This window comes from Neopsephotus bourkii, unplaced genomic scaffold (assembly GCF_033783945.1).
Source record: "Neopsephotus bourkii isolate Nb327-2 ecotype Australia unplaced genomic scaffold, CSIRO-AGI_Nbou_v1 NB_1269, whole genome shotgun sequence".
Classification (NCBI taxonomy): Eukaryota; Metazoa; Chordata; class Aves; order Psittaciformes; family Psittacidae; genus Neopsephotus; species Neopsephotus bourkii.
The window spans coordinates 394,738-414,098 of NW_026901754.1; the positions used below are offsets into that span (position 1 = coordinate 394,738).

The window sequence follows — 19,361 nt, forward strand, 5'->3', positions numbered from 1 at the left end:
AATCGCAGAATAGTTAGTGTTGGAAAGGACCTTAAGATCATCAAGTTCCAACCCCCTGCCATGGGCAAGGACACCTCACACTAAACCAGGTCACCCAAGGCCTCGTCCAACCTGGCCTTGAACACTGCCAGGGATGGAGCATTCACAACCACCCTGGGCAACCCATTCCAGTGCCTCACCACCCTAACAGGACAGAATTTCCTCCTTATATCCAATCTAAACTTCCCCTGTTTAAGTTTTAACCTATTACCCCTTGCACTACCGCTTCAGTCCCTAATGAAGAGTCCCTCCCCAGCATCCCCATAGGCCCCCTTCAGATACTGGAAGGCTGCTCTGAGGTCTCCACACAGCTTTCTCTTTTCCAGGCTGAGCAGCCCCAACTTTCTCAGCCTATCTCCGTACAGGAGGTGCTCCAGTCCCCTGATCATCCTCGTGGCCTCCTCTGGACTTGTTCCAACAGTTCCATGTCCTTTTTATGTTGAGGACACCAGAACTGCACACAATGCTCCAAGTGAGGTCTCACGAGAGCAGAGCAGAGGGGCAGGATCACCTCCTTCAACCTGCTGGTCACGCTCCTCAGCTTCTCTTGCCAGGTTACATGTGGCAGTGCACACACAAAGAATACTTTGTGCATGGCATCCTAGCAAATAAATGAATGCAAAGATAAAACTGTCCATACATATTAGTGCCTAAAAGCTATTTATTCATTGACAGTTTATGCACTTCATTGTTAATGACTGTCTAGAACCTCTCTCTGGCAGTTTAATGCACAATCTGTCACAAGTGCAATTTCACTCAAGATGCTGCACTAGCAAGAAACTACAACATTCATTAGGGAAGCAGCACAAGCAGATATTAGCACCTAGAAATAGCCCTGAGCCCGGCACTGTGCATCTGCAGAGAAAACGAGGCTCAAGATGTTCACAGTGTGAGTTTCAGGTTACCACTTTCAACTCTGCTGACGCATTAAGGTGACCACTAGTGTCCTTGCTTCTGAATTCCTTTTCCCAGCTTGACTGACAGCTTGTGTTCCTAGACTTCCCTAGACAAGGTCGTGTCAAGGTGGTGTTACACTGTACCACCCAATGCCTTTAATAATTCTGAAGACGCCTTTCTCCATTGAGGCTGAACTGAGAAGCAAAATCTGCTGTAGAAATGGGCATTTCTATCAGCACAGTGGCACTGAAGGCATCATCCTGCACAGCTGAATAAATGTGCAGGGTGCCCAAAAGCTAAATATTTGCAGAGAAAGTTCCTTTCAAATTCCCCCAGAATAGCTGCTTCTACCAAGAAGGCCAAAACACATGGAAAAAGTTATTTATGCAAGTTTTACCACAAGATGTTTTCTGTCAACTTAAATTCTGCATTTTCTTAATGAGTATGATTGATCTGCACTGACTTCCATGGACTTACTAAATTGATATGTCTTAGTTACAGGTACAGTGCTTTATCAAGTATTGTTTAGCTCTGGAACCCCCAGATTTCAGTATCTGGAAATGCTCAACATCTGTAGACATGGAATGCCCCAATCCAGGAACATCAATCAAGAATTCAAAATAAAATGTAGGCTTTCCCATACATATTACTGAGTACGTGGCATGTTATGTTGATACAGACAACACCATGCACTGGAATATACATGGACCAATAGAATACCAGTAGCAAGAGAAGTAATGTTATATTCTACCAACATTTATCTACAGCAGACTTTCATCTTTAGAGGGCTATTTAGTCTAAAAAGCATAAAGGATAACTTAAAGGTCAAAAATTGTTTATTATTTCAATATTGACCCCAGTATCAAGTTATGTGCACGGAGACATCTATAAGTGATGCACTTGTATTTATGAGAAGGTGAAGTTTGTATTGCTAGTTACAGTCAGCAATTTTTATTATTTTTTTCCAAACTCCTAAAGATAATTCAGTGCTTATGGTCATTTACTGGTATTCAATTCGCCTGAGAACCCATTAACTATATTTTCTAATCACAGAGAAAAAGGTGATCTTCATCTTAACAAGAACACTGAATTTCTAGAAAGACGCTGAACAATTAAAGATAGCCCAGGAGGTGTCAGGAGTTTGTAAAACATAACAAGAAAACCAAATCTACAGTGTGTCTAACTAGCAAGAGGAAGCGGAGAAAAGGCCAAGAGAAGAATACATAGAAGAGGGAGAAAAATAACAAGGGGCAAGGGAAAGAGTTAAGATAAACTCCACAAAATCTGAGGTAAGTCAGAAGCGTGATTTACTCATTTGATTTTGCCCAAAGCAGTTTAGAAAAAGATGCCATTGTTGTATTGACTCTATAAATTCACTTGCTGAAACTTAGGGAAAATCTAAGTGAAGGAAGACAGTTCATTTCATACTCAGAGTAGCATCACTGCACTAGGAAAAAGCAAAAGCTTGTTTCTCCCTTGTATGGTGGTACCTGACTGATTTATCCACACACATATGTAAAATATCTTATGATGATGCTGCTGGAAGAAATGCTTTTTTATTCTTAAAGAAGCATAACACACTCTATCTGGATTTCTCATTAATGGCAAGCCTTCCCCACAGCATTCCCCGTTTGCCTGGCATTGGCATGAAACACTGAGACCATGCAACAGAGCCCTCCTCTCACGTGACACATCTGCCTGAAGTCCAGTATGAGGGACCCTTTCAGTGCTAATGGGAGAGACAGACAGACAGCTAGCTAGCTTTAGGGCTGTGACACCAGAAAAGTGTCCATACATCCAGAAACTGAGAGGTGCCCAACTCACTCTGCTCCTAGGGGTGAACCTCTTGGGGCAGGGACAGACGGCTTGCAGGAAATTTCTGCCTTTGAGGAATCAGAGATAGCTTAGACTTAAAATATGATGTGCTAGATTTTGTCTTGCGTGCATTCAGTTAAGCTGATCATCAGATCTGGTGTGAGGAAGGTGCATGCCTCCAGCTCAGACTGACAGGAACACCAAAAGTTTGTATTTTCCTCAAGGAATTTGTCTACAGGAATCCTGCTGCATCATTTTGAGTTGAGAAAAAGCTCAGCTACAGCTCACAGGGTGGATGCAATGTACAAACCTCCTTACAAGCATTTTCTGGTAGAAATGCACATAGGTGAACGCTTAATAACATCCCTAAACTATCACTTAAATTCATTGGTGTACACAGTGCAGTATCATGATACTGGCAGTATTATAGGGATGTTCTCTAAACAAACATTTTCATTTATTTCTAAAATTATTAGTTTTCAGTAAGGAAAAGAAGAAACACATGTTGCATAGACAAGAACAGTGTGTGTGTGTTCGAATAAGGGTACCACAAAGCTGCAGTTCTCTCATACAAGACAGACAAAGATGCTCTGAAAAATTGCCCATGATTTCTTAGATGCTTTCTGAGTAATTTCACTTGTAAACTACTGAACCTTCAAAGTGGTAACGGACATGCTTTCATCTGCACCACCCACTATGGAGTGAAGTCAATCCAGATGGTTCTGCTAGGAGGCTTTGTAACAAAGAAGTATGTTTCAGAGCTACTTTTAGGTTAAACACAATCCACATTTTCAACGCATATTTCACTGTACACAAACATTTCTATGGAGAACAGAGGCAGACAGTCTTGAACGGTTCAGAATGAAAATGGAAAAACCAGAAAGGACTGCAGGATGTAGTCATACCAATGACATCACCTTGATAGCATCATTTTGGATCTTCATGACCTGGCTGGCTTAGTCAATCAACACCATGGACATTGCATTTTAATTGTTTTTAATAAGAAGATATTTGCATTAAATATACCAAACTCCACAAACAACCCCCTTGAGAATGATGGTACTACCAAAGCACTACACACATCGCCTTGCCGGTAACTCCTCTTACCCACCATTGTTCAACATCTAACCACTAGCAACAGCTCTGTTCTAAAACAAACAAGCAAGTTCAGATAACTGAATCTCCTTGCAAAGAATTCATCTGACAAAAATTGCGGGAGTAATCCACTCCAGCAAGGGTTTCCGGGCTGGGTGGCTCCAGCAGTCAGCCCCATCACTGGCAGTGCTCCTGCCACTGTCCAAGCACTACCCATTGTCTACCAGGGATTTACCCCACTTGCCAGCTCGGTACGAAAGGAATGGTGCACACCAGCACATGCTCTGGAGAGAACTAGGGCAGTCCCTTAATTAGGTGACTTTGGGAGCAGGAAAACCGTCTGAAGAACAGAGTGTGTGAGGGTTCCAGTCCTGTGCTGTATGAAACCAGCCAGAGTGCATCACACAGTCCTGCACCCCAGAACATGACAACACCTCAAATGTTCCTACTTATGTCATCACAATGTAATTCAGCAGGTACTGGACAGAATGAGGTGTACAGAATTGGTATTCAAATAGAAAGAACTAAAGAGCATACAGTTAAATATTCCCCGGTAATCACACATCCCCCTAGGTGGTAAGGATTGTCTTCTGGATTTAAAAGAATTGCAGAAAGAATCAGATTCACAAGTTTTGTTAACAAAGTTATTTATCCCACTCACTGCAAAACTGAAAGGATTAAATGAATGAGTTAAGCTATTTACCTGTTATGGATAGGTCCTCTGAACTTTGGGTCAAATTTCCTTGGTTCACCTGCATTTAAAATAAAAGAGTATAAAAATATGTCCTTATTTAAAATAAGATCTATAGAGAGGGGGATGTTAGCAGCAATCTTTGAAGAACATCTTCCATATATTCCTATTTAATCAGTTCTGTTAAAATCATTTCAAGTAGGTAATATCAGTAATCCACCAAAATAATGACCTAGTTTTTGTAGATGAGATCAAAGCTTTTTTTCTTCCATCTTAAAAACTCTGTGGGCCTCACATTTACCACACAATAAATTACCTCAATGTACATTCTATCACTAAACCTCTGCACAGTATTCACAGTAGAAAGTTGCTGATATTTGAGAGATAAGGATTATGTCTTGCAGTCACGTTAAGTGTGTTTGGCAGAAAGGGAACCTACCTCTCTGAAGCTGCAGGCTAAACTCTTCGGGTTTTTTCTTTAAAAACCAATTTCGAGTCACACCTGTATCTAATGTTCTCCTTAGAGCCTTGCAGAGTTATTTGCACTTCACACTGCTGTGGTTGCAGGACTGCATGGACAAGAGCTGCAGGTTTGCCCTTTTCACACTGGGATTATGAGACGATGAAGCATGGCTGGAGACTGCAGAAATTCTGGGCTGATCTTGCTCTCTCTACACAGCTCTGCTTGGTAGTGAAACTGCTCTGGCTTATATTCTATCATATTCCTTACCAAACTATACTGAGAAACTGGCAAATACCAACCCACCACTGTGTGCTTCAAATGGACTTGAAGACAGTGTATTACAGCCTGATTTCACTCAGGAAAGAGTAACACAAATTTATCACAGAATTTAAATTTTCAGCTTTCAAGCTACTATATGAAGAGACAGAAGCAACTTCATCCTTCATCCAAGAAACCAGGATTGGGATTTTTCCTCTTGAAGCTAACTGTCCAGTTTCATGGGGTTTTTTCCGAGTTCAGTAGCAATAGAGATTTACTGAAACAAACTTTGTGCAATGAAAAATTACTTCTTCATTCAAATGTCAATGCTACAATACAAATTAATGTTTCAGAGTGCTTTCTCACTGCCTCCTTAAGGATCTCCTCCTCTGAATATACCTGGTATTGAAGGGTGGAACCAGCCTAAGCTTTCCCCTGCCCACAGAAAAAATACTTCTTCAACTAGAGAAGAACTCAGCAACTAGTCAAAAGCAGAACTTACTTATTAACTAAATACCACACTTTGTTCTTGGTTTCTATCAGAAAAACCTTATCAAAATACACACAGGCCAGTACAATAAACAGAGCAGATAATAAAATTCTATTTGCCCTTCATCTGAGGTGTTTAGGTCCACCTTACCAAGCTCCTAAAACAAATGCATTTTAACACAGGAGAGACTGGGAAAGCTAAATATTGTAAAGGTTGTTCCTCCTTACTTGTGTTCTCTTCACTTGTTTCTCGTAAGTAAGCCATTCTATACTTTTAGTCATACTTCTGTTCCTTTTCTGTACCTTTTCCAGCACTACTAGACAGCACTGAAAAGGGAAGGGCCAGAACTGCACAGGATATTCAACACAAATATTGGCCGTGATTTATACAATCATACGATGACTTTTTCTGTTTGATCTCAGTCCATGCCTAATAACTCTTTCTTACAGTCTGCTTCCTCTGAACCATCCACTGAGACCTCAAGTCTTCACTCCTGAACGTTAGTAGTCAGCTTGCTCCCAAGACCAGAGGAACCTGTCCTCCAAAGCTATTCAGTATTTCCTTGATGGTTTCAACAATGAACTAGAATGAACACTGAAGCTGTGCAGGTGACAAGTGTTAAAATACTTCTGGGGGCAGAATCAAAGGGATTTTGATGAATGATTTAACAATTCAAAGGGATTTTTGTAAACTGATGAAAGTGACAAACTCCATTCACATCAAGCAGACAGATTTTCAAAACCACGATAGGCTTTCAGCAGGGAAGCCATACACTTAGATTCTGCTTATAGATGTTTCTCAAGTCATTCTGTGTTGTACTGAGAAAGCTTGTTGACAGGGTCTGTCTCTTGAATATCCAGGATATCTCCATCAAGTAGAACAGTTCTACAACGTAATCAGCTGGGCCAAATGCAATGTGTTCCCACAAGTGTCCTCCTTTCCATATGATCATTATTGACAGAGTAAATTGTAAATAGCTCAAGTTTTGTTATTTATGTCATGCCTGCGTGCTTATGAAATGGAACAAAGAAAATGCACATGAAAAGATACATGTATTTATAGAGCATATTCAAGTGTAGTAGATGAACCCCACAATACTGCTACTATGAAAACTAATATACACTAACAGGCAAGAAAATGAACCCCAAACATTGCAGTAAACGAGCTCTGATTCAGATAGAGATTTTTATCTCCATCAGGCAAGAGGAGGGGTGCTATGAGATTATAACTTTATTCTGAGTTAAAAAGACACAAAAATCCCCTGACAGAAGTATCTGTAGCATCGCTGTTTGTGTCATTCTCATATTCCCTACTTAATTACCAATTTGGGGGCAAGGTGGGAATTAGGTAGGAATATTAATAACTGACGTTATTAGTATTTACATAACTCCTGGTAAAAGCAAATCAATTCCTTTGCCATAAAAGCCCAAATGTATTTAGAAAGTGAATTCCAAGCCACAGGAGTTTGGTAGGAACAAGGAAGAAAGCACTTCCATGGGATAATGACTGTTATTTTTTGGTAAGATTAAAGAAATGAGATTACATTCACTCTTTGGAGATGAGGGATCTATTTCACAGGCTGATTTATAACAGGAAACATTTATACATAGATTTATAATATCATTACAGGAAATATTTCACAAAATATTTAATTTTCCAATCCTGACTCCAAACAGCATATGAATTTAGTTGTTGCACTTCATCACTGTAATAATTTTAAAAAGCAAACCTAAATTACTTATCTAAAATAAAAATCAGCAATGTATATAGGGAAAGCTTTCCTTTGATCTGTGATCTGAATAAACTTGCAAATACCATGCTGGAAAAAAATAGGATATTGCTAATAACTGAAGAAGTTACAGAAAACCATCTGGGACTCAATCCAAGCCCATTAAACTAAACTGAAGTATCACAGTTGAAATTATATATACTTTTTATATTATAAAATATATATATGAAATTATATATATATAATTATAAACTGTCGTAAGAAAGCAGGTGAATTACCGTGTTTTCCATAGTAGTTCTCCTCATCTCTATCCATGTTGCTGTACCTGGATGACTTTATCAAGCTGTCTTGTGGGAGATACTGCCTGCAGGCTCCTGTGCTGCTAGCACACTGCCCCCCAGCAAGCACAGATACATCGAAATACTATTTAAATAGATCTTAAAATAAAGCTGAGTGTCGGGCACTCTCCAATGAGAATGGCAAGTCCCAGAGGAGGCAAGCCTGGCTGTGAGCAGGAAGTTACCACTCAGTGCCTTGCCTACCTTCTGCAAGCCAGTCTGACAGCATGAACAAAGAGGAATGACTCTTATCACCTTGTATAACCTACAGGGTATAAGCAGAAAGGGAAATGTGTTCACCTGAATAGCATTTCTAAAATAATCCTATAGAAGCCAATACAACCAAAAAAAACCACTGATCTTTGCTGGGAATGAGGTATCACAGTTGGTAATTATTGTGCTTTTGTAGGCTGTGCTGCTGCACAGTCTTCAGAAAACAGTCTTCACCCGTCACAGCTGGCCACATCTTTCTTCCTGTACCCATGCGACAAGCTGCCCCAAAGTACAAGCCATACAAGTAGGGAAGGTAAGATTTACTCTGACACATTGTTTAAGTCTAAAGCGTACACTGTCCGTGTAGATTGAACCTTTGTTCCTGCCAAGTGGAACGTTCCTCTGTAGGAGGAGTCATAATTTACTAACTTATCTTCTTAATAAAATTTACATTGTGCAATTCTGCACAGCACAGAAGTGCAGAACAGCGGAGTTGGTGTTAGAAAGTCTTAGCATTGTTACTTTTGATACTGTAACGCTTACGCAGTGAACGGAACTACATGGCATCACAGAATGGGAATCTGAAAGCCTGAAGCCATTAAAAAAAAAGAAAAAAGGAAAAGCAACCAACCTCTCCTTTTAGCCACAAAGGAACAGAACCCCTGTGTGGCCATCCTGACCAGCAGGAAACTCCCGTTCTCTATGAAAGATGACCAAAACACTTACAGTAGAATTCTGTAATGAGAAACACATACACTTGTATATGCATTCCTACAATAGCTTTACAAGACAGGGCTGAACTACACGCAGGAACAACAGAAGTAATGTTTTTAAGTTAACCCTGTCACTGTGTAGTACACAAGGGCAAAGAAGAATGATCTCCTATTACAGATCACAAATGATGTCTGTGACAGGAAGCCACAGCCCATTTTGCTATTACAGAACATAACAGCTATAGAATCATAGAATAGTTAGGGTTGGAAAGGACCTTAACATCATCAAGTTCCACACCCCTGCCATGGGCAAGGACACGTCACACTAAACCATATCACCCAAGGCCTCGTCCAACCTGGACTTGAACACTGCCAGGGATGGAGCATTCACAACCTCCCTGGGCAACCCATTCCAGTGCCTCACCCACCCTAACAGGAAAGAATTTCCTCCTTATATCCAATCTAAACTTCCCCTGTTTAAGTTTTAACCCATTACCCCTTGTCCTGTCACTACAGTCCCTAATGAAGAGTCCATCCCCAGCATCCCTATAGGCCCCCTTCAGATACTGGAAGGCTGCTATGAGGTCTCCACACAGTCTTCTCTTCTCCAGGCTGCACAGACCCAACTTTCTCAGCCTCTTTTCATACAGGAGGTGCTCCAGTCCCTGATCATCCTCGTGGCCTTCTCTGGACTTGCTCCAACAGTTCCACATCCTTTTTATGTTAAGGACACCAGAACCGCACACAATGCTCCAAGTGAGGTCTCACTTGTTAAAATGTTTATCAGGTGAGGTATTTAGTACAGTCACTATCGGCAACCGATGGTAAAAGTAATATGAGGATGCAGAATGGTATTTGGTAAAATATTAACTCTTGACTGAACTCTCATACTTCACTAGACTTCCTGCTACCCATAGGCAAATACAAAGAAAAGCAGGGAAGCCAAGTGACTGATGGCACTGTTCTCCTACTCAAGTTTGCACCTCTGTCAAAGGCTGCTTCAGCAAATCCTCATATAGCACAGTAACAGAAGGCCTTGAACAGTGCTAAGCACAGATGTACACTAACTAACATGGCATTTGGCCAGCAGTTTATCACCCAGCTCTAATAAAATGCTATTTCTGCTTTAATAACTACCAGTTTCATCAGGTTTCTTTCTTGGTGTTTGGTCAACTATTGCACGTGCCCGTGCCTAGAAATGGCATGGCCTTTCACTAACCAGTACTTTTATTGGAAAGGTGTTGGAGCTCTATGTGTATGTGCTGCTTCCCCCTGCTGGAGTAAATCGGTACCTTCAAGTAATCCATAGTATTCCAATAATAATGCCTCAGGAACAGTAATGACTCCTTTAGGGCAAGTGTATCAATCTGCTGCTGCAATGGTCAAAGATATAAGAGCACAAACCAACAATTTGGGTCGCTAGGAAATGCTCCGGGTGTGTCAGGATTGAGCGAGATTCATCCCATTTGATGTTTCTCTAAAAAATCATATGAAAATTCTGCTGCCTCTTGTGGGTAGGAGCAGGAAAAACCAAACTAACACGAGTTCTTGCTCAATTCACCTATCCCTTTCAGATGCAGAGTATTCTTGTACCATCTGAAAGCCTAGCCGATGCAAGGCTACTGTCTCATTCTGCAGAGAATCCAAATGACTCTTTTGAGATGTACTGCTGTTTAGCACCAATCCATTTTATTTTACTTAAAGATTACCTTTTTTTTTTTTTAGGCAATCTTAAGCCACACTGTAAATCATATGTAAAGTTCCTTATACAGAAACAGCCTAATGATCCTAGTAATATAAAGTAATGCATTCTTACTGCAGGACTCAAATGTCTAGAAGCAGTATATGAATTCAAAGGGTTGACATTAGTATAAAAACAGCGCCTCCGATAAGCTCTGTACCTGTTCTACAGGCACACACAGGTTTTCTTTCTTCTTTGGAAGATTTAGGTATAACTTGCTTGTTAGGAGATCATACACTGACACACACATAAATTCCACTCATAATAAAAGCACATTTATGATTCCTCTCCTGTGTAACAAATCATACTAAACAGTAGCCGCCTTTGAAATTTCTTTCATTGTGAGAGTATGAGTCTCCCTGTTTGCTGCACCTTCAGCCAGAAAAGCTAATGAGGGGATGAACACAACTCACCCTGAATTCCATTTTTAAATCCCAAAGACAACAAACTTAACCTGACTTGGGATTTTTATTTTGTGTCAGCCACACTGACACATTTTTACCAGAGCAATTAAATGTGAATATCTTTTAAAAGCTGAGAATTCAGTGTAAAAGCCTCAGTGAACAGATGCCATACATCAAAATGTGAGTCAGCAATATTACTACATTAAAGAATTGTACTAGAGTTTTAATGTCTTGGTCTTATATTAAATCACAGGCTAGATTACGAATGCCATGTTTGTTGGAAACGTTGCATGAATGGAGAGACCCCCTTGGCTGGCCTTCATGTGGCCACAAGTGCATATGAGCTCTGGTACCTTCAGCATCACAAATTAATAAAATAAATATCCAAAAACTCAGCAAAATATTTGCATGTGAAACATTAATTTAGGTTGAACAAACTAGTACAAGTAGAAGTGACTGGGGACAATAACTTAAGAAATAGCAACATTAGGTGATTAAAGTTAGGGCTAAACAGGTACTCTGAGTTCTTACAGTGCAATCCACAGTTCTGTGTTACTTCGGGCATCTAACAGTGAAACAGAAGTCTATCAGAAGAGAACAGCAGCATCGAGCATGATGAGGCAAGGGCTGATTAACTAGCCAGTAGGAAAACACTGAATAAATAAGTGCAACTTCAGCTCAGTTCTCTAGAGGCTCTTGTGTACCTGATTCTGGGCAAAATTCACAGCCCTGCCCCCTTCCCTGGAGATTCTATCCAAAAAAACAATTGAGGCATTCTTTCCCTAAAAGCACATGCCAGAAGAGACGATGGTGCCTGTCTCCCACTGAACAAATAGAGCCCTCCAACTGGAAACGGAGGAGACCTAAATTCAGAGCCACGCTACGGAACAGCAGGCTGCAGACACTCCCTTAGGCATGAACAGAAAGGCACCACGTGCGGTCAGAGGTACTGTCAGAAAGGACACAATTATGTAGATGTTCCGTAGTTCACAGTGGGTCCAAGGATCCAACCAAGAATGCTGTCCCTACTTCAATATTTAATACACAGCCAGATCAGTAAGTTCTTTCTTTACAATATGAAAATAATGATTTTTCCTTCCTTTAAATGGTTTAATCAAAATTTCTTACTATGCTGTTACACAGAAGTCAGGTTATTTTCTGCCAGATACCAACAGTACACTTATCATTCCTCTTACCAGAAATTCCCAGAATGTAGGTTTCAAAAAGATCTAACTGGTGACTGGCACTGCACTGGTAATAATGCAAAATGGAAGTTAGTCAAAGTAAAGAAAAAGCACCTGCTCTATCATATGACAATCATCCAGATTTCGAAGCAAATTATTCTGCAAGAGGTTTTTGATCAACTCAAAGAACAGGAACTGCAGTAACAAATAGCAGCCAGGAGAGGCACGTTTGCATTAACGTACAATGTAATAAACCCTCCAATAAGCCAAGGGAACAACCCTTCATGGTGCTATATACTTGCCTCTGCATTAGACTAGTGTGAATTCATTCCCTCTCTGGAATTTTCCAAAACAAAAAGGGAAAAAAAGGTTGTGGTTCAACAGCAGAACAAGCAACACTAGTTGCAATGCTGTCTTGTACATTCTCTGACCACCCACACACAATTCTTCCAGTTCATTTCCATGGCCACACATTCCTTTCCTCCTGCAGTTCTCCACCAGCTTTCCACTAACGTTCCCTGTTTTTCTGGAAAGGCAAAAGCATACACAATAAGTGCTTCGGAATGACATTGTGATCACTGGCTGACCACTGAGCTCACATTATTTGTCTGTGGACAGCCACCACTCTGGATGTTCTAGGTTCTGACTAGGGAGGCAGTGGTCATGCAGGGCACACTTGTGAACTAGGCAAAGTGCTGAAACCCAAATGACATTTCAGTCAGTACTGCCTTTGTATTACTGACACCGGCCCATGACTTGAAAAAATTCAGGGAGGAAGAGAAGGCGGCAGGTGAGACAAATGGGTCACCTCATCACCGAAGTGTCCTTTCCTTTAAACAGCTGCAAGGACTGGTAAGTCACAGCTTCCCACCCACACTTGGTCTGAGTTTCAAAAATGACTGTCACTGACTACAGTAGAGCTGAGAGCATCCAGCACCTCTCACAAATCAAGTATCACCTCCACAATTTTACTGAGGGACATGACAAGAGAATGGAAAACACAACACAGTGAAAGACAAGGGCTGAAGGAGGTTTCAAGATGACTGAAGTACTATGCACTTCTGTGTCCTTTTTACCCATGATGCAGAGTCCAGGCTATGAGCACTACGTATGTACATACCATAAAGAAACTTGCCTGGAAATCCTGAGGCCAGTGACACTTCAATGGAGAAGGCTGACCTTATTTTCCAGGATGGTAAGAAAACCAAGCACTGAACTAGACTCCAAGAATCACAGGTTTTAAAAGGAATGTTATTGCATTGTCTCAATTAGCCATGTATCTGCAGAAGCATGTTCTCCATACCATAGCCACAAGACAAAGTGAGTGACAACACATCATACACCCAGCTGACCATCAGTCTGTCCAAGAATTGTGCAATGTTTTTTTCCTGAGGGATGCCTGTACAATCAACATGTTGCCATGTTCACTTAACATTAGACAGAACACTGAAATCTCTTTGACCAGGATGATATGATCACGTTTCAAAGGTCCACAGCTAACATTCTCCTGATACCAGTGATAATACTGGCGGTTGAGCAGATTTTGAATTAACACCGGTTGTCAAACAACTATACACAGAAAGGTGATTGAAAACATATAGAGATAGTATACTACAACCGAATTCATCACTAAGCTGCAATTCTGGCATGTGATCAAGAATGTTAAGGGCTAGGGGAGGTTTTACACTTCCCTGAAGATCAAACAGCTCCATTAAGGCTTCCATTCCTGTGGGCTTATTAGCTGTTCCCCAAAATTATTCTTTAGAGAGAACATACTGTCTGTTCTTTTGCCTCCCAGCTTCCAGTTCTTATTGTTGTTCTGGGACTACTGCAGCTACAACTTCTTCTGGAATTTCCAAGCAAAGTCACACACACCAAAATGCTTCCGAAATGAAGCAAGTGTGTAGGATGAGTACAACCTCAACTATTCTATGAGCCTATGAGACGTTTTGCCAAACAGGGATTGGGCCCAGAAGACTGGGTGAACTCTAGAGAAAATCAAGCTGTTATCACACAGTCATGCTTGATGTGACTGTTTTGTTAAACATCTCATTTTCCCAACATTTTTACTTATTAATCCATCTAGGAAGGGTACTTCGTCTTGAAACATACTCTCATGCCTTAGAAAAAACCAGCATCTTTTCGTCTATATGAAGACTATATTCAGAAACACAGTCTTTGAAGATGCTTTAACTGGAAAAAGTGGTGGTTTGAAATAATCAGATGCTTCCCATCCAGGACAAGAAAACACAAGAGGTTTCCCTCTCTAGGCTGCTTTACTCCAGTTGATTTGAGACAACAGACCTTAGCCAAGTATTTTTTTCTCCTAGCCGAGTCTCTAGCCCCAGATGCTTTAAACACCCTTACACACCACTGCAACCTTTTCTAGTTTGTCCTATGCTGTAAAATGCTGCATGCAGATACCACACCATAAAATAACATTGAAATAATACCTTCATAAGCTCAGAAGGAGGGTATTATCCATCAGCATTTACAATTAATAAACCACTGCACTGTTTCTACTGGGAAAAGAAGTACCATTATACGCATTTTTGAGATACAAAAATGTCAGGTGAAGGAAAACAAAAGCTGGATTATTCTGGACCATGTACACCATCTATATGCCATATACAAATACGTTTTATTTGTATAAATGAATTCAGTAACTTTGCAAGCAAGGGGACAGTTAAACCCACAACCTTCTGAATAAACCAGTGTCTAACTCACAAAAGCCATCTTGAAACCACAGTAATCAAAGCCTTAACAGCGACACATGGTTTTGAAGATCTGGCCTCCTCTGCATACCAGGCCTCTTCCAAAGGCTGCTGATTTAAACTAGGAACGGGCAGTTTGCCTGGTTTTGGTTAGCTGAGTTTGTCTAGTGAGCTACCATTCTCTGTGAAAATCAGACAGCAGGAATCCTAATGTAACATGTTGTTAGAACATTCAACATAAAATGCACATATCTACCATGTGTCTCATGTTGTTCCATAACTCCAAATGTAACTAATGTTTAAATTCTTAGTCATGATTACTTACCTAGTTCTCATAAAGCAAAACAGTAAGACAAGGTTCCATCCTTTCTACCCCTCCTCCTTTTTATTTAACATTTTAAAATGAATCTTTTGCCTTGAAAGCAATATATCAAGCATCCAAATTTTAAAGACAGTTGCCTCAGTTTTACGTCCATTGTATGGCTCTTCATGCCTTTGAGACTCCATTCTTGGTGTGTACTACCCAGCTCCTAGAGTGCCACATGTGTACTACCCTGCTCCTGGTGTGGTACATGTGTACTACCCTGCTTCTAGTGTGGTACATGTGTACTGCTCTCCCATTTCAGCAACCCTCGGGCAACGTGCCTGCTGAGCACATTCAGCAACTGGCAAGTTCACTTTTACAACTAGGACCCCACTTTTAGGAGGAACTGTATTCCTGTAGGTGAACATAGGAATTTGAAAACAATCTTCTAGGTTTCTGAGATAAAAACAAGAAAAACCCCATCACTATTACTACAGACTAAATAAGCCTGATACTGACATCAAAGGGAAGGCGTCAAATATGCAAGATAACTTTCAGCTCTAGAACAAGTTGTAACAATGGAAAATTTACACTATTCATACTCCTCTACAATCTGTTTTTAGGACTAACAAAATTTATTCCACTAAATGTTTAGCACTCCAGTGGACTTTGACTTTTGATAATGATTGCAACTTTCAATGAGATGGAAGCTTGGTCCTATGCAATTAATGACTTCAAAATGGAGACAATTCACAGACATTCCCTTAAGAATTGAGATAAAATACTAATTCAAAATCGGCTCGTATTCCCTATTGTATTTTTATACTATCAAGCATCCACTAGAAAACAACTCCCATATCTATACGGTACCTTCAAGTTAAAGCTTATTTAGCAAAATCAAAGGTTCTTTGAGATGTAAACAGAGCACTTGAAGTAGCATTAAATTATGTTTTCCTTCTGTGTGAGTAAAAGCATTTGAATAAGATCTTTGTAGTTTTGGTCAGCTCAAAACAAGTGAAATGCTATGAGGGTGTAATCTACTGACAGCAGCACACCCATGGTTCCACCGCCTTGAATAACATTAGGAAATTACAGTAATTTCTAAAAATTTCAACTGAGACATCACGATTCACTCCACAAACTGCTGTCTCTCAGCCTTTGTTTTTCTATAGCATATACAAATATCCACCCCCTCAGTCCTGGGTTCACTCCTGGCCCCTGGCCACGCCGGCCTTGCCTGGGTGTCTGGGGACAGCCCCAGCCCCCCCTGGGCAAACCCTGCCCTGACCACAAGATGATGACATGAAGAGTGGCCACTTCATTTTCCTCAAGTACAACCTATCAGAAATTCAAGCATATTTAACATCGGTAAAATATTTTCTCTTATGAGAATATCCTCCAGGACGATCTGAAGGGCTATTTTACACAAACGCTGCTAAAATACCAACAAAACGTGTATGCAGAGCAGTATCTGATAAATTACACTGCATTAGTTTGGACAGGTCAACATACCACAAGTATGCTGACAGTTTAAAGCATTTCCAAAAGCTACAAAATGTTTTATTTTCCCTTCACAAAGGGATTTTTTGAACCATGTGCACACAGTTTCATGTGAAAGCCTAACTGCCTAATTACATGAATGATTTTTGCACTTGGGTACTGAGCTGGTATGATATTTGAATACAAAAATAGCCAGTTATGCTTTAGACTGATTACATTAGGCAAACAACAGATCTGTCCAGAAAATGAGTGGATCACAGATAAGATGAAAAAACCTTATCATTACACACTTGCTCATTCCCTGTGTTCTCTGTACAGACACACACACACCTTGTAGAGATATTCTTAGGACAAAAAAAAAAAAAAGAAGAAAGCAAGAAAAATATTAAGAATGATATAAAAATTATATAAAGGAAACCATTCAGATGGAGATTTGTGACTTGTGACTACTGCTGCTTTAACAGGGGTTAAAATTTCTGTCTGTATAACACTGCACATAAGATGCATTATGATGAATGCCTGCTTTCTGAAAGCAGTCTATATACGGCACACTGTCTGGTATAATGAACAAAGCACCAGCTCTCCATGGCTGTTTTTGAACCGTTAGATATACAGTTACAAGTGGAGTTTGTAAGATTATGTAAATTAGATCCAGTACTTTAATAGGCAGCCACATTTTCATTTATTCTGCCTTCGTTTCTGAGACTGCTGCCATTTACTCTAGGATGCGCTCCGCAGTCTTACTGGTGTTAACAATGGCTCCGTGTATCCAGAACAGTGAATGTATTCATGCAACAATAACACAGGAAGATTTTAAGAATTTATCTGAGCAAATCAATCCCTTACAGTTGCTTAGAAATGGTCAGAAGTGAACCTTCATTCCAAGTTTTTTCTGCTTTTATTAATAAAAAACAGACTTCCACTATATTCTTTATTTTGCCTTCATAAAAAAATCCTCTGGAATCAAAAGCTTGAATTTAAATAAAGCCAAATGTGTTCTTAGACAAAAGAAGGGGACTGTGACTACTGATGTTTTTTGTCCCTATTGACTCCAAAAAGCACAACATGTTAAGCTAAGTTGGTCTGCATGCAATGAGCCAGGTTCTATTCCTTGCTAGGAAGACTGTTTATAATGAAATAATCCAACATTAGTTAAAGGGTTTTGTTCCTAAAATGAACTTGTCAGCATTTCCAACATACGTGATTAATAAGATATTGTTACAGTCATGCAGAAAATGTCACCATGCATCTAATCATCAGGTGCCACAATAAAAAAAAACAAATACTACTTGAATGATTATCTGAAAATTGTCTGAATGATTTTGAATGTAAGAAGATTAAATCTGAAAATCTTCACATTGGTTAGACAGCTGGAAAAAACTCTTTAACCTGTACACAGGCTAACTTGCAACCATATTCTACAGATGTGCATCCCCAATCCTCTGTAGAGAGCACTGTGCATTATGAGAAAAGTCTTTCTATGAAACAACCCGTTCCTGCAGGAGCAGGTGCCAAGTTACCTTCTAAGCACATAAAGCTGGCTCAGATTTCCCTCTCCATTTCATTAACAAAATGCATGATATGCTAAATGTATAAGACCCGGTTCATTATAACAGGTTTACAGATTTCCCAGTTTCTGATGCAATTAGGAACACATTTTCTATTGCTGATAGTGTATCAACTTAGAACCAAAAGGGGTGAAGAATATAATTCTGGATTCAATGTCCAGAATATAATTCATGGACACAATGGCATAAGTAAGTCCTGAGTGCTCAGTCTAGTCTGAAATTATTATAGGAATAAAACCCATATATAAGAATCATTACATGTGGACCAGCTATAAGGTATGTGGAATTAGCGAAGAGGTGATTACAAAAGATAAAACACGTAGGAACATTTCCACAATGCTTTCTACAGTCTAAACAACATATTGTTTAAAAGAAAAGCTACTCAATGTTAACTCAGCCCAATGTCTGCTTCCATTATAGCAATGCTAACATGGGCCTTAGTAGCATCTTAAGAAGAGACTGTTCAGTATCTAGGCATTTTGTCAAATGTAGATGCTGGTTCAGATCATCCCTGTTACCTAAATGGGAAGAGGTACTCTTACAAGTTTTGTAGCAGCTTGAGGCTACTGCTCCCACTTCATACACAAATGACATGAAAAGTGGATTCCAACTCCTGGGGAAAAGAAATAAAAAAAAAAGAAAAATAATAAAAAAAAGAAAATCCCAGCCCATTGTGACATGAATATTTCACGTGTGTGTTTAACACATGAATGTTTAACAGACAAGTAACTCGTGCAGAAGAAACATCCCAAAGATAAACCAAAACCAAAACCAAAATAGGAGGTCACATATGGTTTGGGGAGATTCTCAAAGTATCAATCTTGACAACCCTGAGAAAGTGTTTCTTAGACCTGCAAAAACATAAAAGATGAAAGCCATAAAAATAAGGCTTTGTTCTGCTCCACTGAGAGATCAGAAAATTCCCTCCCAGCCCCAGAAGTGAAACTTGCCTCATCTCCTTTAGTGTCACAGAGAAAGGAGTATTTTCACAGTCCCAGGCTCCGCTTTATGCACCGCAGATGTCCCTTAACATTTTAAGAACAGTAAGCAGTTAAGAGCATAATGGATATAAGAACTTGCTGACTGGAAGTTTTGGTACTATTTTCTCAGCTTAAAATGATTAATACTAGGCCTAGATGCCTAAAAGCTAGTCTCTAGTTTAATCTCCAATGTATTCCTATAAATCGGTATCTTACATTTGGTAA

At 39.9% G+C, this 19,361-nt stretch overlaps 1 protein-coding gene across 4 annotated transcripts in view; it reads right to left on the reverse strand.

Annotated features, from left to right (window-relative positions):
- The window catches only part of SLC44A5 (solute carrier family 44 member 5), a 90,224-nt gene that overhangs the window by 44,797 nt on the left and 26,066 nt on the right, over nt 1–19,361 (reverse strand). For all 4 annotated transcript variants that reach the window (XM_061365053.1, XM_061365054.1, XM_061365051.1 and 1 more), the window contains one exon: nt 4,550–4,598. In XM_061365053.1, the coding sequence (XP_061221037.1) occupies nt 4,550–4,598 (49 nt within the window). Of the gene's footprint in view, nt 1–4,549; nt 4,599–19,361 lie in introns of those variants that run through there.